This window comes from Aythya marila (assembly GCF_965140915.1).
Source record: "Aythya marila genome assembly, chromosome: 3".
Taxonomy (NCBI): Eukaryota; Metazoa; Chordata; class Aves; order Anseriformes; family Anatidae; genus Aythya; species Aythya marila.
This window is the reverse complement of record NC_139044.1, coordinates 103844974-103872754: the sequence shown is the minus strand read 5'-3', so window position 1 is coordinate 103872754 and position 27781 is coordinate 103844974. Positions and strand designations below refer to the sequence as shown.

The 27781-nt window shown below is 51.8% G+C and overlaps 1 protein-coding gene across 1 annotated transcript; it reads right to left on the bottom strand.

The window, feature by feature from the left end:
• Positions 1-1139: 1139 nt before the first annotated feature.
• On the bottom strand, positions 1140-27306 carry GRHL1 (grainyhead like transcription factor 1). The gene is made up of 16 exons (XM_082756513.1): positions 27202-27306; positions 24751-24937; positions 22587-22657; positions 20787-21177; positions 20326-20402; positions 19685-19841; positions 19225-19336; positions 18138-18232; positions 9723-9881; positions 6966-7053; positions 5453-5592; positions 4295-4332; positions 4126-4214; positions 3338-3423; positions 1958-2022; positions 1140-1596 (listed from the first exon to the last, which is right to left on the bottom strand). The coding sequence occupies exons 1-16, from the start codon at positions 27219-27221 to the stop codon at positions 1482-1484; spliced, it is 1890 nt and encodes a 629-aa protein (XP_082612639.1). The 5' UTR covers positions 27222-27306; the 3' UTR covers positions 1140-1481.
• Positions 27307-27781: the final 475 nt, after the last annotated feature.

The following is a 27781-nucleotide window of genomic DNA, read 5'->3' as shown; positions in this document are numbered from 1 at the left end:
CAGCGTAGGACCCAGCTTGGGATCCCAAACACAACCCCCAAAACACTCATGTCTAAGTCATAAAATAATAACAATAAAATATATATATAAAAAAACAACCTTCTGAGTGTGTAAACCTGAATTTCTGCGATTTAAGCCCACTCCCTGGCGCTCTGTTGGCCCGAGGCTCCAGCTGGGGCTCTCCCTGTGCCAAGTGGAGCAAAAGGCGGCTCTCCTGTTTCCTGTGGGCTCTGCTCCTGCCCCAAGCAGCAAACCCTACCCGTGTCAGTCTCGCAGCCCTATATCCCGGCCAGATTTCCTAGCCAGAGCAACCTCTGTGCCCTAGGCAAAGCACATGCAGCTCTTCCCAGCCCAAAAACACGACAAACCCATGGTGAATCCCCATTGCTAGGAAAACCAGAGGGGTAAGGACCCCTGGCACTTGCCCTTCCCTGCTCGCGTGGCACCCCATAATGTGGGTTTTTGCCCTAGAGCCCGGTGCTGCCGCTCCCCTGTGCATCCCTCGCTCGCTGCTGATCAGAGGGCGCCTCTCCCTTCCTTCAGAAGCACACACGTGGCACCATGGCACTTTGGGGAGGTTTCTGGCACTCCCTGCTACCAGCTGCCCCATAGGATGCACCCCATTAATGCTCAGCCCCCAGCTCCCTCGGGGCGCTCTGCCAGCGTCCAAACCCGTTCCCCTGGGGCGGAGGGTGAGGGTTTGTCCGGGTTTAAACAGCCCCATTCAGTATCTGCGTCCCCTGCACGCGGCTTCCTTCTCGCTGGGCTTCGTCGCAGAGACTGGCGGCACGCAGGCGAGGAGCAGGGTTTATATATATTATATATATCACTCCTATGTACACAAATTTACAAACCTTCAAAAATATATTGCACTTATATACAATATAGCTTCATCTGACGAGAGTTCACACAGTTACTAAGGCGAGTTCTTCATAAGCAAGGCAGTTTTTACGTTCCCTCCCCCCCCCCAAAAAAAAAAAAATAAAAAATGACCTCAACGACCTGCCCTGTTAAGGAGTAAACATCACGAAGGCTTCTCTCCGACCTGCCCCAAGTCCTCCGGGTGTCACGGAGTGGTTTCAGCCCTACCTCGCAGAAAACAGGCCGGCACAAGGCTAGTAGCTGAGAACAGGCTCCCACGTGGCTACTGAAGAGATAAATAAGGGATCACCGCTCTACAAGGCCACCTTCCAAGGGTTTTTTTTTTCCCCTCCCGTAGTTACTAGTGTTTTATACATGCTCTCTATTTAACTGCTGCTCTCTGCTCGCTCATTTCAAGTGCAAATAAGGCCATGAGCGTTCCCACCTTCTCTGGGAAGAGCAGAGACACAAAAGGTGTTAGGCAAAAGCACTGTGATCCCCAGAACGAGCCGGCAGCTGGCTGGCTCCTGGAGAAGGTGATTAGTGTTTTACCCAACACGCCAAATTCTGGGAAAATGTTCACTTGAGACCTTTGGTTAAAATCCAGAGGCTCAGCGATCTTAGATCTCGGTGAGAGTGAGCTTGTAAGATCCCCCGACCTCTTCGATCTGCAACTGGAAGGTGTCTTCGTTAGAGTAGTGTTTCACGATGTTGTCGTCCATGTTGACCAGAATCCTGGAAAAATAAAAAATCAGGCTTGCGGTAACTCTGCTATGAAAGCACAACGCTCGAAACCACGTTCCAAAGGTGATAAAAGCACTCATTTTTCTGACCAGAGGGATTTGGGGGAAGGGGCTAAGAAACTGAAGGGACTTCAGAGAAGATTTAGAGAAGAACCAAGAAAATTCCTGAAAGATTAAAAGGAAAAATAAAGGCGTGTTCATGAGCTGAACTTGGAGGGCTTCTCCAACCTTAATGGTTCTGTGATGTGGGATTTGCGTATGAGCAGTGCACAGAGGCATTTAAAGCAGATTTGCCTACAGGTTTGGAAAAAGGTGGTCGTGTTTTCAGAGTTGCAGCACGGGTATGTACTCACCCTTTTTTACACTTTTTGAAGATCTTTCCTATTTTGTCGAAAGGAACGTCGTACTTGTCAGATATCTGGAACAAAAGGAAGCAAGCATGGGTAAAGCAAGGAGACTGCCAGTGCTGCCTTCCTATTGTACGGAAAGAAACAATAAAAGGTCTGCTCTGCCCTTTCAGGGCAATATTAAGTCTGGAATACAAGGAGAAGCCTAGAGATGAGAGCCCCTCCTCTGCAGTTTGCCAGCTTCAGTGCAAAAAACGTGAATGTTCTAAGTCCGGCCACTGATTTCTCACCAGGCAACCCCCCGCCCACCCAACAAAAAGCCCACACAGAGCAAGAAACAGGAAACAAACACTCAGCATCCTCTCCGGGCTGCCTTCAGCACATTGAAAGCCACTTTTAAATTCAGTGTCAGAGGGGTGAGGTGAAAACCAGTCATCGCAGTGGCCGGTAGAGGGGAAAGATGGCAAAAGAGCAGGGAACCCTGCTGCTAAAGACATACGGTGATCATAAATGTCTTCCTTTACCCATCACAGGGTTCTCCAGGTGGAACCACAGCCTCTGAGCATGACATTTCATCACACAGACATCATAAAGTCACAGGGTGGTATCCTAAATCTGATTTACCCGGGCAAATTGCTCTATTGCACTGACAGCGAGCACCAAACCAGTATGGACAGGGCACCAAAGCACGGGAGGGGCTCTCCAGCCTGCATTTTTGAGCTTTGATTCCTTGTTTTACGAAGTCCAGGTGAAATAATAAAGGTGCAGCTTCAGTGCAGGACCCATCCCTGGGTCCCAAAGCTAACCTGGCTGTGCAGCCACAAAACATCTGTCCTCTGCGCCTCGGCAAGGCACCACTCACAGAAAAACAGGCAGAAATGTCAGTGTTGAGCCTGTGCCAAGCATCGCGCCGTTCCCCAGGGTTAAGCTCTGAATTTCCTTGCAGCACTGCAGCAGCAGGGGTGGTGGAAGGCTATTTTGGCAGTCACCCACCAGGGAATTAAATTCATGCTTGTGTGCACGGATACATAAAAGAAGTGTTCAAGCACACTCAGAAGCTGGGACTTGAAAAAGACAAGCCTGGATTTTCAGGAAGGCTCAGAAACACCTTCTTACACTCAGACCTTCAGTGCGTGGAGTAAGTCACTTAAAAGGGAAGCTTCCAAAAGCTCCTTCAGCAGTGAATCGAAGTGTTATTTATGTTCATTTTCCCACTAGTGAAAGCGCACCAGCCTTCTGCTTTTGATCCCAAAGCAGCAGGAACACAAGGACACAAACTGGGATCAGCATTCCTACGATTATTTGTGCACGACTGGACAGCCAGGGACTACGCTCCTTTTTTCCTCCGACTGGAGGCAAGGACTAGGAAACAGCCTCGTTACTTACAGCTTCCATCAGGCCTTTCAGAGACGGGGTCTTCAGCATAAGTGCATCAAAGACTTCTTCTGACTCTTTCCGGACATACAGCAACACTGGAAAACAAATCAGAGAGGAGGTAACTGTGCAACTGCTCCTCAAAGACCTGGGCAGTAGGTGAAGCCAACCCAGCCACCTCTTCCTTTTTAATTAATTTATTTGTGTGCTCCCCCACTCCTCCTGTGCTGTCTCATCGGTCTTCCTTCCCCTCAACAAGCACCCTGAGTGTTCTCAAGCTAGCAGAGAGTCAGCGTACAGAAAATCAGCCCCATTAAAACCTGCGTTAAGGCTGAGGAGCAGGCCTTATCGGCTAAAAAGCCAGGACTTGGACATCTTTGCCAGCTTTAATCCGTCTTCTGATGAGTAGGTATTGCAGCCTGGATGGGATACAAGGGTCTTGTTTTATGGCATACAGCAGCAAGAGGAACAAAGAGGCCTCATTCCCTTTTGTAAAATCCATCGTTCCTTTTTAGTTTACGCAGACTACAGCAGTAGCCCCATTCACATCCAACTTGGGAGTTTGAACCTTTGCCACATCAGAAGTTTAATCCTCGCCTTTTAACCCTTTAAACTTCATCATCGTCTTTCCACACACAGCTCTCACCAGGCAGCACCCTCTGCACCATCTCCAAAGGGGATCTCATCCCAAAGGGATCTGATCTTCCACGACCCCACAGCAATATCCAATCCCACAACAAAGTGCAGAAGTTGATAACAGCTTTAAAGAAGCAGAACACTCTCCCAGTTTGGTTCAATACCTCTTTTTGGTTCTTCTATTCTGGCCATCTTATTAGGACTGGCGATGAAGTCCTCTTCGCCAATATAAGCTCCTCTCTTCAGGTTGGAGCTGTCATTGACAGGACAAAGAGTTAGGCACAGCACGGTTAGAGACAAAACTTGATGAGGCTGAAGTAGCACCGCTCTTACCTTTCACCCTCCAGCTCTTCCGAAGCAACAGGAAGGACCTTTTGAAAACAAACAGAACATTTATTTTTGACTTATGCAGAAAAACTTGGGATGATCCTGCTGCTATCCAGCCAGAGGTGCCCCAGTGATGAGTTTTTGTTCAAGGATCGGTACAGGATACAGGGGACAAAGAGGCTGTCAGGTAGGGAGCCTGCCGAAACTACACTACTAGAAGTGAGATGCTTGGGTCCAAGCAATAAATGTTGCCTTCATTTTATTAAACAGATAATATTTTTGCTTAGGGTTATAAAATATTTTATCCAGAACTGGATTTTGTTTCTTTTCTTATCTTTCAACCCTGTATCAAAAATAAGACTCAATCTTCCAGAAGCCACTACGCATCTTTACCTCTTCATAAAAGAAATTGAAGGATCTCAAATGCTAAAGATGGGAACATACAAGAGCCAATTGGTTTTCTGTCTGGTGCAGTGTCTTCCATCAGCACTCAGCAGTAGGAACCTTTGATTTTTAACACATGCTTTTTCCTACAATCTTACAGAAACACATTTATTCTCCCAATCCCTGGTAGGAGCTCAGGCAGTGCTCTTAAGAAGTCAGGTTAACATTGTCACATGCCAGAACTCTTGACACAGTGAAGCTGAAGGTTTTGAAGTTTCACTCGTGTTTTTTTTTTTCCTTCCAGCTTCCTGTCAGCTGGGACTTCCCAGGAATGCTGCGGCAGGGTGCTCTGGCAGCAGATCACAAAGCTGAGACATTCGCCAGCTCCGCCAAACGGCTTTTCACTCTGCAGCAGGCTGAAGAGAGAGAAGCCCGAGGTCTACAGCAGCCCACCAGAAACCCGACAGACTTTACAAGAGAAAAACAGCCTGTGGTTCCTTCAGTGGACTCTCAGTTGGAGATGCTTGGGGAAAAAAAAAATCACTTCAGGTTCTTACCAACAGGAATTCATTTGAAAATAATTAATTCAGACAACATCCCTGGGTAACTCCAGCCAACACGTCTCGGAGCAACGTCCCTTGCTCATTTAAGGCTCGCCTGTGTTTGTGTACAGCCCCAGTGCAGACAGCCTGGTATTTGGGATTTATTTGCACGCACAGCACCCCAGACTTCTTGCAGCTACGCCCCCCAGCCCTCCCCAGGCCCACGGGCGGTGCTTACGTGAGCCCCGCGCTGCAGGTTCGCAAAGTGAACGTCGGGAATGAAGAGGACGGGCTGCGTGTCGAGGTCCATGAAGGGCTTGAAGATGGTGATGTCCGTGCGCTTGTGCGAGGGAAGCATGGGCACTTTGACGTCGGAAACTGGGGAGAGAACAAAGAGGGGGGTGGAGGAGAGGGTAAGTAAATGGCAACGAGGCCAAAGCTTTCCTAAATCATTTCAAATGCACAGAGGCTGCTGGGCACGGTCAGGGTCAGAGGGAGAACCCCCTGTAGCAGGGAAGTTTGAACCTGGCTTGTCCTGGGGGAGGGCCTGGACCCCAAAAACCAGCTTGTTTTGCAGAGGAACAGGAGTTTGCTCCATCCGAGTGAGCTGCTCGACTTCATTCAAGCATTAAAACAGGTTGGGGAGCGCTCTGACCACTCACACAGAGAAACCCAGGTCTTCCACGTATTAAGAGAACCAAACAGAGGGCAAAAGATGGTTCAAGCTCCCCTCTTCTCCCTAAGCATCCCCCCAAAATGTTGCTGAATTTCCCACACCAGAAAGTCAGAAGGAAGACAGAGAATTAATGTGCCACTGATTTTTTTTTTCCCCAAGATTGCTCAATTCCTGTAAAAAAAATAATTGGTGACTTTTGGTGAAAATAATTCCTGCCATTGAATCCACGGGCACGTGGTATTAGAGATCCTGGAGGTGGGTACCACAGCTTAGTGGCTCAAGGCAATTAAAAACTCCCCACACGAGAACTGAAGAGCAATGGTTTGGGCTTTCCAGGAAAATAAAGATCACTTCGGGCTAAGCCCAAGCCGAGGAAATTCATCCTAGAAAGCACCTTCTGTAAAATCACAAGACCCTGGGAGTCAGTGCTGGAGCTGCTGGCAGCGCGCAGCCTTTAGGCAAAGAAAAAAAATCTCCTGGGAGCCGCCGGGGGACTGCCTGTGTGAAACTGTGCTAAACCCACCTTCTACTCGGGGCAAAAAGCAAAAACCCATCCCTTTTTTCCACCTGCCCTTGAGCAAACGGGTTCCCTGGGAGCATTATCTGCTTCTGAAGCTGCTCCAGCTGCCCGGACCTGCTGCGTCAGGAAAATCCTGCCCAGCAAGGCAGGAGGCGCGTGCTTGCTGAACCAGCCCCTGATCGTAGCAGAGGAGAGCACACGCCTGCCCCACGAAGAGGTGAGCAGGGAGATGTTCCTCTAAGCGGCTCTGTTAGCGAATAACTAGTCAAAACACAGGGGCTGCTGCAGTCAAAATAAAAAAAAAAAAAAAACCACAAAAATCTCATCCCCACATCACACACAGACTGCTGAGGCCCTCACTTCATTCACACGTGTGGAAAAGTGCAGGCCTAGGTAAGTTGTGAAACAGCGAGTGACGCCATAAACAGCAGCTTAAAACAAAACCGATTCCACAGGGGATAAAAAAATGGACTGAGGAGAACACCAGCGCACAAGTTACTTGCAGGCAAAATGAGATCTACTATTTAAAATACTCGCGGAGTAATTTCTACTTACAGGCATTCAACTGAGAGCTGGGGTCAGTGCACTTGCCTTTTCTTTTGCTTTGCTTTCGCTCTTCATCCCTGATCTTCCTTTCTGCTCCCTGCCAGACAAGAGATTAAGGGAAGGGGGTAAGGGAAGGTCTTTTTAGTTTGGGTTTCCATCCAGAGGCAGGAACAGCGATTCTGTAAGAGCTGTGTTTGTGGAGGTCAGCTTCAGTGTACAAGATGATGGCAACGTTGAGATCTGCCCAGAATTTACCTCCAAGTCCTGCCACCTAAAGTCCAGTGACCATATCCGAGATGAAGCCACTGGCTTGTTTTTCAAGTCAGATGGGGATGTGATGACAAAAGCAAAACCAACCGTTAAGAAATACGATATGAAATAAATCCAAAGTGTTTGAAACAAGAAAAACTTTCACATTTTCTCAACGTAAGAGTTCAGTAAGTAAACTTTAAACACTGATCTGTGAAAACGAAGCCACACTGGGCCACCAAGGGCCAGCTACTTTTCTGCATGTCACACGTACAGCCCAGCTAAAGCTCAGACACTCATTGCTTTAAAGCAGGCGTTATTTCTTCTCCTCGTGCCAGTGCCAGGCTATGGCAGAAGCCGCAGCCCCCCAGTTCCTGCCCACACAGCCCTGGAGCTCCAGCCCAAGCAGCAGCGGGGGGGGAGCTGTATTTCCTGCTAGGTACTCGCAGGCAGCTCTAACGGCGAGGAAAAAGGAAGCCTGGTTTGTGGGGACTGCAGAGGATGGCAGCAGGAAGAGCACGTCTGGCTCCAGCCTGGTGTTTTCTACCTTGTGTTTGGGATTACTGAAGTTCTGCCACTCAGACTTCACGCTACAGAACTGCGCTGTCTTCAATGCGAGGAACACACAGACCAGGATTTGGAGGTGTTTTGAGGAAGTCTCCTCCCTCCTCCCTTTCTGTACAGTCTCAGAGCTCTGTTTTCAATCCCCTGCAACCCGCAGCATCTCAGCTGCTTTGGTAACAGCCCTTTCTGCTTCAGGGTAAGATAATTTTTGAGGAAGGAAGAAAAAGAGATATGGGAAAGAAGAGACAGAAGCCCAGTATTCGGCAGTTCTGGGATAAACAAGCTCGTAAGAAAGAAGTTTTCAAGGTGATGAAGCTGGGAAAACTGCCTACAGCCTGAAATCTAAGATTTTGTGCTCTCGCCACCGCGTTAAAGGCCTCAGGATTTTGTGGTTGTTGCTTTTCTCCTGCTAAGTCTCTGGCTGTGTAGGGGATTCTTGGGCTGTACAAGGGAAGATGTGTTTCGGAGAGGGGGGCCGTTCATTCCTCCCTCCTGCAGGGGAAGGGGGCTTGCTGGTAAGCCCCAGACACGCAGGAGAGGAGCTCCCCGGGTGCTCTGTGGTGCAGCCTTTCCCCTGCAGGCCATGAAGCAGCACCAGGAGGGGGCTGAGCAGGGCTCTGTGCGCTGGGGAACTCAAGCCGGGCTCCCCATCAGCGTGCCCACCGTGCCTCTGCACCTGCCAAGGCAGCCGGGGCGCTTGGCTGGGGGGGAAATGTCACCAGGAGCCACTTCCCGGTCGTGGAAACTAGGGCAAAGGGGCTGGGAGACGTGAGGGCATCGGGGACACGGAGCCAGACGGGTCTCATGTAACAGCACGGTGCTGCAGGGAGCCAGCTGGAGGCTGGAGCCGTGCCCCGCAGCGTGCAGGAGGCGCTGGAAAAGGGGCACTGGCTGCAGGTCCTCAGGGCTGTGCCCCTGGAGCTTCAGCTCCTCCTGAAAGGCTCCCCCTGATAAGAGCACTCGCCTGCAGGCAGCGCCACGAGGACAAACACATTAAGGACTGAGCTGTGTGGATGCTATAGTAACCGTGCTCCTATAAGCAGCTGTGATAAGCTGATGGATCGCTCGAGATTTAAAGCATGACTGCTGCTAGGAAACTGGGAGCTCTTGCCGAAATGCCAGGGCTCCTGCAGGTGGCCGGAGGGGACGGACAGGGCTGGGGTTTGGGCCTCGGTGCCTTCTCTCCCCCTCTTTCCCTCCGTTAATTCGGCTCCAGTTTGCAAAGCATCTGGAGGAAGCCAGCGGGAGGAAAGGTCGAAACCCCAAACGAAAATAAAGGATCCAGCGGCACGGCAGGGTAACGGGGTTTGATGAAATGACGTGCTCACCGAGCCTGCCCTTTTATGAACCAACTTCACAGAAGAGCATCTGCAGAGGGGTAGCAGCAAGAATATAGCTCCCTGGTAAATTTAGTAAATTTGGGTTTAATACAAAACTGGACAATAAAACGTGGCAGGGTGGAACCATGGGATGCCATAGCAGAGGCAGACCCTATATATTTTGGGATCTTTGCAGCAGTGCCCTAGGGTGACAGGAAGCCCATCCGGAGGGGACGTGGTCCCTCTGAGGATGGTTTGGATGGGAGCAGGTTACAGAGACAGGCAGATATCCCTCTCCTCCACTAACCCAGCGCTTTCAAAGGCTGTCAGGACACAAGCTGGGCAAAAATAAAAGCCTCCACCCGCTCAACCCATCGGGTGCTTTTCCGAGTGTCTGGACCACCACATTTGATCCTCTGCCACGGGCTGACCTTTCTCCAAAGTCACCACCTACATGGCGCTCAGGAGAGCAGCAAATTGATCTGACGTCATCACAACCTCCACGAGCCAAGTGGAAGGGGTTGGAATATTTTCCCTTGCACAGGAGCCCTCGGTGAGCCCAAATCCCAAGCAGCCCCCTCAGCTGTGGAACAGCCCGCCCCAAAACATCACCTGCACGCTGAGCCGGCCTCACCTTGTCACAGAAGACTTTAATCTGGCAGTAGGCTCGGTGCACGGGCTTGTTACTCCTGTTGTTGTAGCTGTAGGTGTCGATCTGCAGGTTCAGGGGCAGGCCTTTCACCCCCTTCTGCGAGGAGAAATCCGTGCTGAGGCAGTTCACAGAAATGAAAACCTGCAGGAGAGGAAACCAGTCCGTCAGAAGTGCCACGGAAATTCCTGGCAAGGCACTACACGGCCAGAGCTGAGAGCTAAGTGCAGGGCCTCACCCTCCAGGGAGAGCTTCCTGTCTTTTGAGGTATCAGCTGAGAGCCACACGAAGCAGCACCACGTTCCTTAGTGTTTAGAGATAGCATTAAAAGGAACAAAACCCTTGAACAAGAGTGAATTGCCAACTCTCAAACTTCAGGAGAGCTCCACCCATCTTTCCTTGGTATTTTTTATCTCATCTCTCCTCAGCAAACCTTTAGCAGCAGGAATTCTCCTACACTCAACCTTCACTGGGGAGTCTTTTACCATCCTGAAAGACTTGCATTAATTCAGACGTGGTAAACCAAAGCTTGGCGAGTTGCACCTAATCTGATACGAGCACACAGAACTTCTTAAGTTGTATTAAAAGCTATTAAAATATTAGGCAAGCTATTACCTTTAACCAAATAAATAATGCTATCATTTCAGTGAGACAGTTCCTGGGTTTGCTTCTTAAAACTACAAACACCATTTGAATGTTCCCCAGGAAGACCTGCAGCACCCTGTCAGAGCTCAGAACCACCAGGAAAGGGCAGTATTTTCATTATTCTAATAAAAAAACATGAATTAGGAGTGATTTTTCAACACATCTAATTTCATTTTCTTAATTGCCTCAAAAGAAGGCTCTCCTCTCTGCCCCGTGAGCTAAGGCTGGCCACCCACCTCTGAAATAATAAATTAAACAAACAAAAAAAAATGAGGCATCCAAGCTGTGGGAGCCAGAAGCACGCTGTCCTGCTGCAGGAGCACGCTCCCACCGCCTCGTTGCTGATTTCTCTCGCCTCTAACACCGAGCGCCAGGCTGAGAGGCTGTGCAGTGAGCTCCTGCCACCTTCCGGAGCCGCCTCGGTACTGCGAAGGCTCAATCGCAGCTCGGAAAGGCGAGGAGGTCTGTTTGGGATCGCTGTTTGAACGCTTCCCATCCCATCCCTGCCTTTCATCCGCCCGCCTCCCCTTTTTGCTGCCTTCAGCTCCCAAAGCGCATTCTGGCAGGGCCCTGGGGAAAGCTCGGGGGTGTTTTCGGAGCTGCTCTCACCCCTTTCTTGTAATCAGCCGCGGGCACAGCCTGAGTAATCGGCTTCCCTGAGCAGGGGGGTGTTGTGAGCGAGCCGTGGCTCGGGTGTTTGCATGCTTTGACATTTTTAATCTTAAGTTTATTTACCCCTGATGAATATTCACATGCAGCTCTCCTGTCTGCACGAAAAAAGGGGGGGATGTTCTGCGGGGAAACACACAGCAGCAGCCGCCCCAGAAGGTCTGCCACAGCCTCACAGCTCCTGGGAAGTCCCACACGGGTTTCACAGAGGCAGCACGTCTCTCCTGGAGAATTCGGGGCCCAGTTTTGGGCTCTGCCTGCAGGCTGCTGCCCGAGAGGCTTCCTGGAAGCTGGGTTTAGCAGGGAGGCAAAGCACAGGCGGCTCTCGGAGCCTGGGTCTCGGCACGAGGGGTGGGTGCTGCTGCAGGAGGGCGCCACGGGTGTCCCACGGGAATTCGGGGCCCCGTCAGATGGCAAAGATTATCCTCCCACTCGAAGCTCTCCTCATTTGCTTAGCTGGGGCTTTGAACGGCTGACTTCATTTTCATGCCCTTTAAGTCTTGGGGACGCCAGGCAGATGACAAGCACCTCCCTCAGAGCCTGGCTGCTCCCGTTCCTACAAAGCCCTTGGGAAAGGCTCCCCTCCTCCTCCTCCTCCCTCCCCGCCCTACAGCTCCAAATCCTATTTTTGAGCTTAAAATCCTCTCCACTTCCCCCAAAAACAGCCTTGCAGAGAGCAGCTTCTCCACTTTGGGCTCGAGCAGTTTCAGCCAGGAGCTTTTGTTGGGGAAGATTTGACTCGCCCCGGAGAAGAAACGTCAGGCCCAGGGACTGCGCCAGCTCCATCCCCACCCCAACATTGCCAGAAGAAAGAAAAACGTAACCGCAGAAGCTGCTCTGCGTCTCCAGCCTGCTGAGCAAGATTCCTTTTCATCTGTCCAACCTATTTTTCTAAGGGCAGTTCCGCATTCTCAGCTATATTAAGATTTGTTGTTACTTTTTTTTAAAAAAAAAAAAAAAAAAAAAAAAACATTTTCATCTCACCTCCCAGGATCCAACACAACGACGGCGCTTAAAAACAGAGCGCTGTCAAGCCCCAGCGCTTACAGCCATGACTCAAAGCCTCAAAAGTTAGGCAGATTTTCTTTAAAACAGATCTGGAAAAGGATTAGGAACCCATTCCCGAGCTATTTTGCTTGCTCGGCAGTTAAGCCTTGAGTGTACGTTGAATCAGATTTCCAGGCTTTTCCTCTCCAGCCGAAGCCAGGTTTTACTTTTTCTTTCTTTTTTGTTGCTTTTTCACCCCAGCGTGACCCAGAAACTCCGCACCCACCTATCCCTCGCCACCACATCCCGTGTCCTGCAGCCTTTGGGGGCAGAGGAGCAGCCCGGCCTCACGGAAAGCACAAACGGAGGTTTTAAAGCCGGGAGATCTGAGATCAGGACGGGAGGCAGCGTGGGAAGAAGCCCGACCTCGTGACTTCCCGCGCTGCTCGCAGCTGGTAGGAACGGCGCCGTGCCCACCTCGGGAGCCACGAGGAACCACCCGCGAGCTTTAATAACGCAGGAAAAAATTAATCCGGCTGCTCCGCTGCGTGCCCTCGAGGAAGGGCAGCGGAGACAGCCGAGCTCTTTCCACACAGCACCTTTTTCCAACCAGATCTGCCTTTCAAACAAGCCAGGCGTAATTAAAGGGCAATCACAGCGCTGCAGGAACCTCGCTGTCAGCGAGATGAGAGATGCCTCTCCGAGAGGAAGGGCTGGAGCCCCCCCAAGCTCTTCCCCCCAGTTTATCTTGGCCATCGTGCAGCTCCTGGAGGTCCTTCTGGGATTGTCCTGGTCCCACACATGGTAGGCAAAGGGGTCCCAGCACGTTCTGGGATTGTTTCAACCCCACAAAGGGGCAGCCTCACCTGCGGACGGGCTCCCCACGCACCCAGAGCTGGCCCAACAGGACCCGTGGGATCCGTGCTGCTCCACGCTCCTCCCTGTGGGCTCTGGCCGGGGAAGGCAGCAGTTGCTGCGCAGCCGATTTTACCTCCGTGTTGTTTTCACTTTTTGCAGGACAAAGAGACACAGAAGCCCTCGACCGAGCTAACCCAAAGAGGAACCTTTGGGGCTGACCCGGTGAGAGCAGCCCCAAGGAGCAGCCCCAACAACTCATTTATCAGCCACGCACTAAAGAGAAACTACCCAGAAACTCCACGGTTGCTGTTGAAGTGCTGACAGCAGAAGGCGTGTGGTTTCCCTCCAGGCTTGGACAAATATGGACACGGAAGAGAAAAATAAAGGGTCTTTGCTAAAGATACATCCACACGGACCTATACAAGACGGGATGCACACAAGATGGGCCTTAACATGCTCAATCCGTGCTGCGAGCTGCCAGGATGCAAATCCCCTGGCCCCAAAGCTTTATGATTTATGCACCAGCGTGGCTCTGAGGGGTGCTAACGAAGCGAGGTGGCTTCCAGGCTCACAGTGCGAGCAGAGCTCTGCCCGCACACATCCACCGGGGCACATCCTAAAAAAGCAGTGCAGAGAAAACTGCTCTGGCTTTAAAAGAGAAAAAAAAAAAAAAAAAAAAAACCACAAAAAAAAACACCAAACCAGCTCAGTAGGGATCACCTGAGAGGTCGCTCGTCTTCCTGCTCTCACATTCGTTTCTTCGCCTCCCACGTGCGCACCGCAGGTTTTGCATCAGCAGGAGGCGAGCCAGGAAAAGGGAGATAAAAAAATAAATTGGGCAACTCGTGCACCTGTGGGCTCCCCGCCTTCGGGATCGGACGCTCCAAATAAGGCTCGTCTGGCAGGGCCGCATCCGCTGGGAGCCCGAGGAATCGATCTGCAGCAGCCCCCCAGCCCCTGTGGGTGCCTGGCAGAGTCCAGAGCATCCTCGGAGCGAGCTGGTGCCACCAACAGAAGGAGAAGGCAGGGGAATGAAAGGAAAATGCAGATTCCTGCTCAAATGGGAAGGCCGATTGGTACTGCAGCGTGTTCTGGGGTGAGGAAACGCACGAAGCTCTGCTCCCAGCACGTGGGAAAAGCGGGGAGAGAGGTTCCCACTCCTGCCAGCGCTTCCTCCCCGCCCCACGCTCTGATAAGATAAAAGATGCAGCCCAGGTGGCAGCTCCCGGCGGGGTGGTTCGAAAGGAAACAAAAGCAGCAGCTTGGGGGGGGGAGAACAATTGGCCATGAGGTAAAAAAGACAAAGAATGAAGTCTGCCAAGGCACAGGCATGGCTGAAGAGGAAGTTCTGCCATAAGGTATGAAAGGAATGGAAGTTAAAAGAAAAATATCTGTCTGCGTTGCGAGGCAGGCAATCCTTGCAGTGCTTTCCCTACGTCCCTGCTCCACGTAGCTGTGCCTCAAAGTCCTCGTGGTCTGCAGCGCTGGCTCCAACCCAGCCCCTCTCCTTGAAGTATGTTTGACTCATCACATTTCATCGTTTCATTTCCAACTCACCAAACCTGTACGGCCTCAGCGCTGCTCGAGGTGGCAACACCTTCTTTAATGAGGCATATGACTGCTGCTTCATTACAATGGCATCCCTACAAATCCGGGCAATATTCATCAATCACAGAAGCTGAGCTCTTCCTACAGCCAACACAAAGCCAGGGCTACACCAGAAGAAACTCTGAAAACCAACCAGCAGCGTACACCCCAGCCTTAATTCAAGTTAAGAGCACGAAATCCGCCCTGTCCAGAAGAAGAGAAGTTCTGCCCAGGAATTGCAGGCAGGAAGCACAAGGACTGCCAGAAGACCACCCTCAAGGGGCAATCTGATATTTCTGAAGGCTAATTCCAAATAGCCACAAATCACCTTAACGCACCACTGTCCCATTCATCTTGGACAAAAAAAGGGCATTGTTTGAACTCTCTGTCATGCAGGGTGTCACTTGAGACCTCAGAGCATCTCCTCCTTGGTGGGAAGATGTCAAAAGCTCTACCAGCCAACACCATGGCCACACCCTCCCTGTGTACGCCTTTTTGGGGGAGTCTTTTCACACAGTGCCTGCTTACAGCACAGAAAGGTGCCTCAAACACCACCTTCAAGCTCCTGCAGCCACAAAATCCAGCAAAGACACCACCACCGAGAAGACACGGGTGTGTTTTGCCAAATCCTGCCTCTCCTTGGAGCTGCAGCTGAGCAGGTCGGGCACGTAAGGCGTTTTGGAGCCCCCCGGGCAGAGCCCCAGCCCCAACCCTCCTGCTCCACGGGATCTGAGCAGAGCCGGATCCAGCACAGCCAGTTACCCCTGGGGAAAGCCACCCGGCCAGATTGTTCAGCCGGCACTGACCCGAGAGCAAGGCCGTGTCCCCAGGCCAGAGGTAAGGAGAGAGAAATTTGCTCCACGCAGCCTAACGGGTAGCAGCAGAGGTAACAGGACCACAGCCAGCACGGACTGGCAGGAAAGGCGGGTGAGAAACGCGCGCTCAACCACGCGCCTGGCGACAATCCCCATCAGGAGACCTCTCACGGATAGCAGCCAGGGGAAGGAGAACCAGGCACGCTGTTTTGTTAGACATTGGAACAGGCTGCCCAGGGAAGTGGTGGAGTCACCATCCCTGGAAGTCTTTAAAAGACGTTTAGATGTAGAGCTTAGGGATATGGTTTAGTGGGGACTGCTAGCGTTAGGTCAGAGGTTGGACTCGATGATCTTGAGGTCTCTTCCAACCTAGAAATTCTGTGATTCTGTATGGACCCCGAGGAGACGGCTCCCAGTCCCAAAAACCTCACACCCTGAGCCTACAGATGCTTCTCCCCATTGCCAGGTGGAGGCAACCCACACAGAAAGCACTGCAAGGACAAGAATTCCTCTTCCCAGCTTCAGCAACAGACTTTAAAGACAGCCAAGCCTGCTTGGTCAACAAGGAGGGGCTGGCACCTCCACAGCGAGCCCCATCCCAGCCCTAATGAAGCACCAGAAGATGACGAGTTTGTCTTCAGACACCCAAAAGCTGTTACCAAAAGAAACAATTCTGCCTTGACCGTCTGCCCAGCGCAGCAGAAGCCCGGGACAGGGTGGGAAACTGTTTGAAGTCTCGGCCAGCCTGAGGGTGACTCCAGCTTCCCCCGCCGCGTGCAGGCGGCTCTATCAGCTCCCATCTCTGCCCGACTCAGCAGGCCACGCTCCCACCCTGCTGGGGCTGCTCCCAAGCGGCCGTGCTGACTTTCCCAAATCCCCAGCTCAACAATTCGTCAGCTCTATTCCCAGTTCACCATCCTCCCTTCTCCACAGGGCCTCCTCTCCACCTTTCTACCCTTCCTTCACTCGTGCCAGTCTCAGAAGCATCGCTTGCTCTTTCCCACTCAAAACCTGTCTCCCCTCGCCACTCTCACTCTAGGTCCTGAGCCCTTTTCCAGCTTGAACACGCTCGGGAAGCCCAGCAAGTTCTCAACACACCACTTCCCCAGCCTGGCTGTTCCCAGCAACTCCTGTGCTGTCTCCCAGGAACAGAAGAGGGCGGAGAGGAGCTGCCAGAAAGAAGCACAAAACAGCTCCAAAACCCACAGGCACTGATCCCAGGGTGGGAAAAGCCTGGCACACGTGAAGTGCTCCTGGTGCCCTCCACAGCACGCTGTCACATCCTGCTTCCCAGGGGACAAGTTTCTAAGCAGCAAGGCTTGCTGGCTGGTTAAATGCACCATCCATGCCTCGCTGCTCTTATTAAAGACCAGACATTATTTATTTCTGATGCTACAGAAGGTCTTCCACAGGAGCTCAGCTCTCCTCACTCCCTGCTCTTTGTGTATTCTTCAAGAATATTCTCTGGGGGAAAAAAAAGAGATGGGGGGGGGGAAGGAGAGAGTGCGTGCACGCAAGGTAAGCGAACCATGCAATAAAAATTGTTGAAATTGGCTCAGGCATCTCCTGATAAGATCACAGGAGTTGGGAAAGAGCAGCAGCTCGGCTGAGAAACCCAACCACTGACAGAACGCATCCACTCGGGGGCAAAAAAATAAAGAAGTTGAACAGGCTTTTAAAACACAGAGTGTTTGTTACAAATGGGAGTTCTTTGAACACTCCAAATCCACGGTATTTTAGTCCTAATGTGATCCTGACGCCAAGAGCACAAGCGTTTGGCTCCTGGAGTCACAGCGCCTTCAAAGCACACTGATCTCACACACTAGGAGTGAAAGCCTGGAGACAAACTCGCCTTCTGTAGCTACAAAACCAGTCTGGGTCACTTCCCCCCGCAGCACCTCACCCCGCGAGCTGAAATACAGCCCCGGGGGTGTGCTGAGACATCTCCAAACTGCCACGGGCAATTTCCCTGCGGGCCTGCAAGACCTGAACGTTCAGGGGTCTGTGGGGCACCTGGGCGATGACCACTTGGCACCAGGTTCACACAGATCAAGCGCCTCAGTTCCCCGCTGAGGAACCTGTTTGAACGCTTCAGTTCACCTAGATGAGCGCTGCTGGCCCCGCTACAACCAGCATCTCTGCCTGGATGCGCCAAGGATGGCGCAGGGGAGGTGTTGCACAGTGTGTTTTTGGTCCATAGGTGCTAAAAATTCACCACGTCCTCTATCTGGATCTGCTCGGTGCCTCTTGGCTTGCTGACACTGCCCTGAGAGGGGAAATCAGGAGAAAAATGGCTGGGCTCAGCGGGTGGGAAGGGATTGCTTTCCTCAGGACAGCCAGCGGGAAGCCTGGTGCCCAAATCCCTACCCAGTTCACAGCAGGCACGCTGCAAGGCAGCTCTCTGCAGCGAGATCAGAAGGGAGTTCACCGGGAGGCTGCTGGAGCTGGAAATAGGTCACCGTGCATTGGCACCTGCAGGTTTCAGCAGCACTGTTTGGGTAGCTCAACAGCAGCAGCTGAGGACGAGCCCCTCGTCCCAGCCTTAACTCCTCAGGAATTGCCCCTCCTGGCCCCTGCCAAGCCCCGCTGCGCTCAGCACCGCCTCATCTCCCCTGGAAAGCCTCGGCGCTTCCTTCTGCCAGCGCCCGTCTCTCAGGGAAGACGATTCAGCCAAGAACCCGAAAGCAGTTGCGCATCCAAAGCCTCTGAAGAAACAGCCGGGAGGTTTTGCCTCACAGCAGAGCGTAAACAAACTCGTTACACGCTAATCACCGGGTAAGGCCACACGCCCTGCCCTTCCCCCCCCCAAAGGACGGGCAGCCTGAGCGTGCTCACACACCTTGGCCTCCTCGTTGATGTCCCAGGTGAAGGAAATGGCGTTGTAGGCGATCTCCTCGATGTTGCTGATGGTGTTGAAGCTCTCCTTGTAGTCAGCTGTTAGAAAGGAGAGGCGTGAGGGAGAGGGAGAGGCGATACCGTCCGGAGGAGCTCTTAATTCACACACACAGCAGCTAGAAACTGCAACTCCTCAGCAACCCCTTGGGGGCAAAGGAAGCTGAACTGTATTTAAAAAGGGATCATTAAAAAGGCTGCAAATAGCTCTCATACCAAGCACACAAACAAAGCAAAAAAAAAAAAAAAAAAACAGGAGGGAGGGGCAAAATAGGGGGCTCCCAGGAGATCCCTAGCAGCTTCTCCTAGAGGAAAAGCAGGCAGACACTGCATGCCCCGTGCCACAACCTGCTGTGTACGGGAAACTCTGCTCCGGATGGCAGAGGAACAAGCTCGCAGTAAAACTCCTTCACTAACAGAGATTTGCATGCGCGTCTGCTGCAAGTGCCAAGTGATTAATCCCTGCTTTTATTCGCAGAAGGAAGGCGAGGAGCACAAGCCAGCCTTCAGCCAGAGGAGGCTGGACGCCAGCCAGCCACTGCCTTGTCTAGAGGCAGAGTGGAAATTTGCAGTGTTTTCTTTTTTTGCCGGGCACCAAAAGGCAGCTGTGAGCAGAGCTAGGGGAAGGAGGATCGCTAGCATCGAGGTATTTCCACAAGGATTTGAAGAAATCATTAAATACACGGTATTTAAGACGGCTGCAGAGACCGTGGGCTGCAATTTAGCTACAGCCACCAAGACAGGCCAAAGCAGCTGTAATGACTGTCTCCAAATTATATCTCCCAACGCAGGGCTCTGAACTCAGCCTGCTCCTGAACGAAATAAACCCCTCCAAAATCCAGCCCCTCCACGGGGTCCTAAGAATTACACCAGCTCGAAACAATCAGCAGCTCTCTCCAGTCTTTCAGCAGAGCTACGGAGAGTTGAAAGCCTCATCCAAAGGTTGCTTAAAATAACAAAGCTTTAGCAGAAAGCCAAACGGTGCCAAGGAATTAGGCTGGAGTTTGACATCAGCAAGAAGAGTGTTCCTTTACCTATGTCAATGCATCTTTGTTTGGCTGTGTGCTGTCTCGAGTGCCAGTATTTCCAGTGCCTGAGCTGATCTTCCCTTGTTTTGTCTTCAGCAAACACCACCATGATGACGCTCTGAAAGGAGAGGGGGAGGGCAGAAGATTAAAGAAAACCCAACGCAAAGAGGCGAAAGAAAAGGCCGCGGAGTACGTTTGTCTTGGAAGTCCTCCTCGGTGTCGGGTTTTCCGCTCGTTGCAGGGGTTGCATCACCTGCACGCAAGTGCTGACACCGCTTCCTAGCAGGAAGAGCCAGGAGGGGTTGGTCTGGAAGGAGGTGGACGGTGGAGGAGTGAGCGCTGAGGTGACAGAGCGGGTAAAAGCTGCCCAGCGCGCTGATTCTCCAGGTGGGATTTGTTTTCAGATAGTTTAAGCTACCAAGACGCACGCCCTCCCTCCCAAAAAACCCCAAAAGCTGCCACTTACTCGGACTTTGCTGATGGGGTGATGGATTCCTTCGCTGCTGCTCACTTCTTTCAGCGTGATGGGGTAGAACTGGCCTTTGTTCAGGTAAGTCATCGTGCTGTCCCCCGGCTTCTGCCGCAGAGACTTGGAGGCCTCCAGGGTGTACTCAAAGTTGTTCCTGCGAAGCCAAGAGGACAGCGATTGCTAAGGCATTTTCCTGGAAAGCTGATTAAATGTTTTACATTTAATTTGGAGAAATTCCAAAGTCGTTAGTTGACTCACTGAGCCATCAACAGGCGAGGAAGTTGGAAAACAGGATGAGCCCCTTTTTAAAACTATTCCCTTCATGAATGAAGATTTCAGAGAGGTTCTTGGCAAGCTAAATTCCCAGTCACAGCAGCAGGCCGGCCTGGAAGCTCTCTGTTCCATCTCAGAGCAGCAAGCTGCTCTCACGGAACAGAAAGCTATCCATTAGCTATTAGCAATTCAATTAAATTCACAAGCTAATAAGCTGCTGGTGATGCTTTTCACACCCAGAGCCCGACAGAGACCCAGGGCAGAAGGGAGCGAGCTGCACCGCTTCCTCACAGAAAAACCAACTCTAAGAGAAGAAGAGAGTAAAGGCCAAGCATTAAAAGCATTAAAGCATTAAAAAGCATTACCCAGAAATACTGTCGAAAACATAATCTTCTGAATTCATGTTGGTCATCCGGAGGTTCAGTTCAGCAGGGAAGAAAACCTGGTGTAGACAAAAAAACAAAACACAACAATTAACACAGCAGCAACAAGAAAAGTCAAGATTAAACAGATACCTGTTGCCACAGAACTTCTGGCGGGCAAATTGATCATCAGATAAGAGCTGATTTTTGGTCTGCACCCACAGGACACCGGAGCAGGTTTTTAATCCTAAACTTTTGGGTGTCAACTAAGCACAACATCTCAGAAGCCTTCTGAGTCAACGTATGGCAACATTTTAAAGCTTCCCCATATCTCAGAGACAGGGAGCAGCTACACAGTTCCTTGATGTGTGGCTTTAAAATAAATAAAACCACGGTTACTGCCGTTTTCAGTGCGTAACATTAAGACAAACACACATGGAGTGTGTCTCTTTTTTTTTTTATACCTCTTGCACGCCTTCCTTGAAGGTCTCAGAGAAGGTCGAGTCCGGCGTCCGCCTCTGGGAGTTCTGCGGCTGGGTGTTGGAGCTGAACTGGTCGGGGTTGAGGTTCCTGTCAAACACCACCACCCGCTCGGGGGGCTCGGGGTGGTAGACGCTCGGAGGGATGCCCACGGCAAAGCCGTGGGGCTGGGTCTCCGTTTTGATGGAGTGGGTGGGCATGGTGGCGATGGAGACGGTGACGGTGGTGTCGGGGGTGGTGAGGTGGCCCCTCTTGTCCATGCCCATCTGCGGCGTGTGCGGGAGGACGATGTTGAAAGGCACATTCTTCAGGACCTGGACTCTGTTTTCCCCGGCGGAAATAAGCGATTGCTCCGTCACGTTCGGGATGTTGTTCCTTCAAAAGGCAAGGGAAAAAGTAAATAAACAGAACTTTTCACTTTCTCGTTAAACAAGAACTGCTTGTCAGCCTTTAGGACAATGACAGCTGATACCAACTCTAGTGTCTGTGAAGAACGGCTCTACTCTAACCTGAAAAGCTGAGAAAACTCATTAAAAAAAAAAAAAAAGAAAAACCACTCACCCACTGCTAATAACTCCACCTTGGAGATGAATTACCCTGGAGCAAAGGGTGAGGGTTCACAGCCCCGATTCTCACTGCCTGGAAAACAGCGATCCAAAACCAAGCGCTGTGATGCTCCCCTCGCCACACGCAGGCTCACGCTAGGCTGCGCCAAACTGCTGCCTGGTGGCCAGAGGGGAGTCAGGAACGAGGTCGCCGTTCCTCTGCCCTACAAGTCTGCCACCCAGGAAGAGCTCCCGGGGAAGTCACAGCCCTCCTTCGTGCACATCCCCCGAGAAAACCCCCAGCGAGACTCCCCGTGGTGGTTTGCATAGCTTCACGCTCCCCACCCCACCGCACCACGCTCATTTCTGCCAGGATGACACCGACACCTGCGGCCGAGCTGACCTCAGAGCCAGCAGCCGCTCGGAGCCAGCCCTCCCTTCCCTTCTCCCTCCCGACAGCGTGGTGCTGCCCTCTGCTCTGCACCAATTCGGACGCTGCCACCCCCCTGGGGAGCCAGTTCAGCTTGTTCCACTGGCAGAAAACCAATTGCTTTTTGTCCTGCTGGGTTGTGGGTCAGAGGAAGACCACAGCTGGTGCCAGGGGAGCAGTGGGAACGCGTGGCGGGGAGCCAGGCTGCTCTCCTCAACCAGAAGTCGTCCGAGCAGCCCACAAAACCTCACCTCAGGTCCTCAAAACATTTTAATCTGCTAATTGGGGCAAAGGAAGAGGATGGGGGGAGTGGAAGCCTGTCTTGAATGAACCTCATGCTCGTAATATTTAATCGGTATCTTCGTCTGCTTTGGGCAGGGGGCACAAGAGAGGGAGGGCAGGAAGAGGAAGAAGAAATAAAGAAGTTCCAGAGGATACAAAAGAAGGCCATGAACAGTCCCTCCCCCGCAGCCCATGTGTGAGGGAGCAATGCTGCTGGTGCCTGAGACCAAACTCAGCAGTGAAGAACCAAGATAACTGCATGCAAAAAAAAAGGAAAAAAGACCTCTGTGAGCCTTGGGAAGGGAAGCCTTCACTGAACGTTAAAGGAAGCAGCTTCTGCCAAGCTGACTGTATCACACAAGCAGACAGAAAGCAGAATGGACAGCAATAAGCAGCAGTTTGGGCCTCAGCTCTCCACAGCACAGTCCAGTCCCTGCCCTGTTCCCGGAGCAGCAAGTTCCCTTTCAGCAGCTTTGGTGGTCTAAGAGCAAAGGGAGAGAAGCAGACACGACAACAAGAGCTAATACCTTTTGCTATGATCTTGGTCAGGATGCTCTACCTCTGGTTTAGCTGTTGAAGATCTCCTCTCCCTTGGCACCTGGGAAACACAACACACGCTGTCATTGCATTCCTCCTCCCATCCACACACGAAAAATTGGCCCTTCAAACACAGCCATCACAGCTCTTCCCCCTCTCTGCTCACATTAAGCTCTCTGAGGCCGCTCAGGGCTTTAATTTCTCCTCAGAGACCAGAGGAGCGGGGGCACCAGGCTCAAACACTTGGACCCCACGTGCCACCTGAAGGATTAAAGCCAAAATATTCCTGTGCAAGGAGGAACTGACTCCCAGCACTCCCCTTTGCTCCACGGGCACACTTGGACACTGCTCGCGTTTGCCAGCTCAGGTGCAAGGCAAGTAATCACCGCTGAGCTGCTAATTAGCTCTGATGCTGACGACGTAGCTGCATGAGAAGCATATTTCTCTTAATAGCCCCTGACTAAAGCCTGAATCCTGTCTGTTCCACCTAACACGAGGACTCCAAAAACCCCAGAAATGGATTTTCCACGGCCACCAGAACTCTGAAAACCTCTATCTGAGGACCCCCAAAGCCCAACACAGCTGCAGAATCCACGTTTTGACTGAAAATTTAACTTCCCTCAGACCCTGCTAGCAACAGCCGAAGGATCAGGGTAGCCCATTAATCAAGCAAAAGAGTCTTCAAGTGTGTTTTTTTTTTAAATATAAAATATTCAAAGGTGATCTCATCGCTGCTTTTAATATTGCAAAGGGAGAGGGGGCGTATTGCGAATGCCGAGACGCTGTCCCTCTGACATTACTTCATCGCAGCCTCCAATAAATCTTTCAGTCCTAACCGTCCTGCCTCACAAGTGTGCTGAATACCTGTTTTTCCACCAAATTTCCTACACACCTACTGATACCCAAACACGAGGAAACCCCGAATTAGACGTTAACGTACAGCAAATCCCTTCTGCTTCTCCGAGCATGAAGGATCGACATCGCTGTTCTCTTTGTAATCCACACGTTTAGAAATCAAAACTGATTCTGTGGGTTAAAATTGTTCTGGTGAAAGTGTTTTAGTCTCTCCCCTACCCAAAAGCATAGCAAGTGCAGGCACAAAAGGCAATACTCTCACAAAACCAGCCGAATAACACTCCCACCAGTGAATTTGGGGTATTTTGTTGCACGCGTGGAGTGCTAAGCTCCACAGAAAGCATTACAAGAATATTTTGATACATAAGACGTGTTCAAATCAAAAAAAGGCAAAGATTTTGTATGCCCAATGCCACCTCTGCTAAGGTTTGAGGAGCGTACTGAGGCTAGCAAGTGCACTCAGTGCTGTTGGAAGGCAGCAGCCAAAACGCCAGGCCCCAGAGCCAAGCTCCCTGCCTGCTCAGCAAAGGAAAACCAGGCAGCTCCAGCCACTCCAACAGAAGCACGACACCTCCCTGCCTACAAGTGTCTGCGGGCCTCCACCGACTCAAACGTTGGGGTGAAGGAGGCCACCCTGGCTTGGGCTTCCCGTATTTAGAGAAGAAAGCTCAATGAAATGCACTCCATGCAGCTCAGAAGGTTATCTGCTTGGATTCAGCTCACCCAGGAGCATTTAGGAAGGTAGATGTCTCTGAGAAGACCTGGAATGCTAAGGGGAGACAAGCAGAGCTGCCAAGGGATGAACACGTTAACAGCTCGCTGAAGGTTAGAGGGAGCAGGCACCAACTCCCTCTGGCTGACGATCCCCCACCCACAAGCAAAAATTCTGCCCTTGTAGCTTCAGGGCAGCACAAAAGCCAGCGGCCCCACCAGAACGGGGCTCACACGAGCAAAAGGAAATGCAGATCTGCATTCAGACACGGACACGCTCCAAAGTTTCATTCATCGAGACTATTTAACGACTCTGGGTTCTGCAGCGGCAGAGTAAAGCACTACTGGATTTTTTAACCATCACAGCAAGATCCAGATCTTATTTTACTGAGCTAAAAATTAACCATCTTTCAGGAGAAACTTGTGGATATTTTTTTTTTTAAGCCCTATATTTTAAAGTCCTCGCGATAAATTCATGGCTTCAGCAAAATCCATGCCACGACTCTTTGTCATCAAGCAACCGATGCTTTTTCCACCGGTGGAATAAAAGCTCCAGGGGCTGCCAGAAGCACGCCCACGCCAATCTACCTTGTAGTAATCGTACAGCAGTCCGAGGGCGGCCGCGCTGTCCTCGTCGCCGTTGATGCTCATCATAGCTTTGGTAGCTGCCGTAAGGGGATTTTCAAGAAAGGATTTCCAGGCTTCATCTTCGCTGGTGTACGGACGTCTCTGGGAGTAGAGAGAGTCATTCTGAAGAACCAGCACGGGTCTTTTACTTGAAGCATAAAAAAAAAAAAAAAAAAGAAAGAGGAAAAAAGCACCTGTTAGAAGTCGTGAAAAACATTCCTGAAGTTCTTTCAAGTTAGCTGCCCCAGTTTCACAGGGTTCAAGTTCTGATTCAGTGCACTGCAAGGATTAGTCAACACAAAAAGCCCAGAAACCTAATTCTGATCTCACCCGTGCTCAGTGCAAATCGGGATTAACGTGAGCAAACTCAGCGGGATTACACCAGCCCATACACAATCACAGGGCCGTTGAAGAGCACCCCAGACCTGCTAAGGCTCTGAATCCAGCCCAGAAGTTATACGTGCTTGCTGGCCTACCACCTACTAAACCTCCAGCACATCCTGCGTAATGGTAGCGAGCCGCAACCTGCTCGAGTTTCCATGTGGAACTAGAAAGTGTGAACCGACAGAACACCTTTCTCCCAGAGCCCTCAGAAGGTGCCCGCGCTCTCTGAGCTCACATTAAAACACCAAAAGATTTGCTGTCTGGTGACTGCTGAGATGTGAGCCCAGCTTGAGTCAATGACAAGTTAGAACTGGGAAGGAGACAAAACCTCGGTTATTTCCTTGATGATGTAGTGCGTTGAGAAACTGCGTCTGCTCTGAGCATTCTGCTATTGCTGCGAAGGAGAAAGGGACAAAACGTGGACTTTCAGCCCATAACTGAAAGCAGGACAACCACAGAGCCCTACCAGCTTAGACACCTTGACAAATTCGGGTCCTGTTGGTAAAACACGTGCTTCATCTTTAAAGTCAGTTCAAGAAAACCTTTTTTAAATCTGACTTTTTAGGCAAACTGAAATAGTTTTCCTTCCAGTGCAAGCGCAACATTAGTTTGCTAGACTGGGTGGAACAGGGGATATTTGGATTTTCCTCAACAAATCCAAAAAAAAAGTGGATTTTCCTTCCAATCCATAATAGATCGATAATAGTTCGTTTAAAAGAAAGAAAAAAAAGCAAACAAAAACCCACCAAAACACATCCTCAGCACTATTAGACCCCTTCCCCGGAAGATAAGGATTCTTTTCATCTGTTATTCACCCAGATGCATTCAGAGATTGAAATACACTACGAACACAAAAAGTTGTGAAACGCCAAGTTGTGAAACGCTCTAATCACTGTAATCAGCTTAGCGCTCCTGCATTTATCACCACCTTCTCCCCCAAAGGTTGCCGAGCACCCTGCAAACGATGCGCTCGGTCCTTTATCGCTTACACAAGCAGCCCCGCAGCTCCAGGGGGACAGCTCGGCGGGGTTTAAGGCAGTGGGAGTTCCCAGGATGTATAAGAGCACTTTGTACCTATAAAACAGCGTTGTGTAGTTGGGAAAAAAAAAAAAAAAAAAAAAAAAAGCAAATAACAAAAGAGACGGGCTCTCCACCAAACCCTTTTATGGGGATTTGTGTGTGGGGTGCCACACGTGTGCTAAATTACAGATTGCATGGGGGACATCCACCTCCCAGCAAGGAGCACACAGTGAAAGATAAAGCTGGATTCTCTCAAGGGGTGACCAAGGATCCTCCTGTTCTTACACAACGCGCTGAAAGGAACCGGGAACATCCGAAACAAGCGGGTAACTCCTCGAGTCAGGTCATTTGGGAGAAAAAGGGAGGTGAAACCAGCGGAGTGCGGTGCCTTTGACCCATCCGTGCGATGCCAGGAGCCAGAGGGGGGGAGAAGGAAGGACGGGGGGCAGCAGCAGCAGCACCTGGCCACCACGAAGCCTCCAGCCGCCGGCTCCTCCGCCGTTTCCCCATCCCGGCCACAGCGAGGAGCAGCACCCGCTGAGGCGAAGCCCAACGCCTGGCAGCGCAGGGGACCCCTAACAGCCCCAAATCCCCCCCGACCCTACAGGAGCCCACGGGGGCCGCCCCGTTACCTGCCGAAATCCACCTTCCCGGCGGGGTGCGCCTCGTAGAAGTCCATGGGGCCGGCTCACAGCCCCCAGCCGGGCATTGGGGACGCGTGTGGAGGGGGCGCACACCCCACAGGCGGCCTTTAAGGAGGAGGAAGGGGGCGGGACGGCCGCGGGGCTGCCCCGGCCCCCCCCACACACACCCCTCAGCCCCCTGAGGCGGCCGGGGGCTCCCCGCCGCCATTTCGCGCCGCCCCGCCTCAGGTCGCGGCCCTAAGATGGAGGGGGGGGGGGGGGGCGCCCCCTGAGGGGCTTCTCTCACCCCCCCCCACCCCCTTTTCTTTTTTTTTTTTTTTTTTTCCTTTTTTTTCCCCGCCCCACGGGGCCTCGCAGCACTCACTTGTCGTAGTCCTGGGTCATGTCTGGAGGAGGAGGCGGCGGGCGGCAGAACTGGCCCAGCGGGTCGGGAAGGAGGGACGGGAGGGAGCGGGGGCGAGCGGAGGGAGCAGCGCGCAGCCCGCCGCACCGACGGGTTCTGGCGGCTTTTCTCGCCCGCTCAGGTGGCGCCGCCGGCCGCAGGTGGACGGGCGCCGCGCGGCGCCTCCCATTGGCCAGCGAGGGCGGCGGGGAGGAGACGGCGGCTCCTCATTGGGTGGAGGGGAGGGAGGGGGCGGGACCGCGGTGAGGGGAGCGGAGGGGACGGGCGGCGGCGGCGGTGAGGGGGCTGAGAGGGGCTCGGTGCTGAGGGGAGAGGTGAGGGGAGGAGAGGGGGCGTCTTCACGCTGACGGGTGCTCCTGAGATTTAATAAAAAAAAAAAAAGAAAAAAGAAAAAAAGAAAAAAAAGTTCCTGAGGTAAAAAGAAAAAAAAAATCTGTTCCTGACGTAAAAAAGCCGTTCCTGAGGTAAAAAGTGAGGTCCCGAGGAAAATAAGTAAATAAAAAGCTGTTCCTCAGGTAAAAAAAGGCCGTTCCTGAGGTAA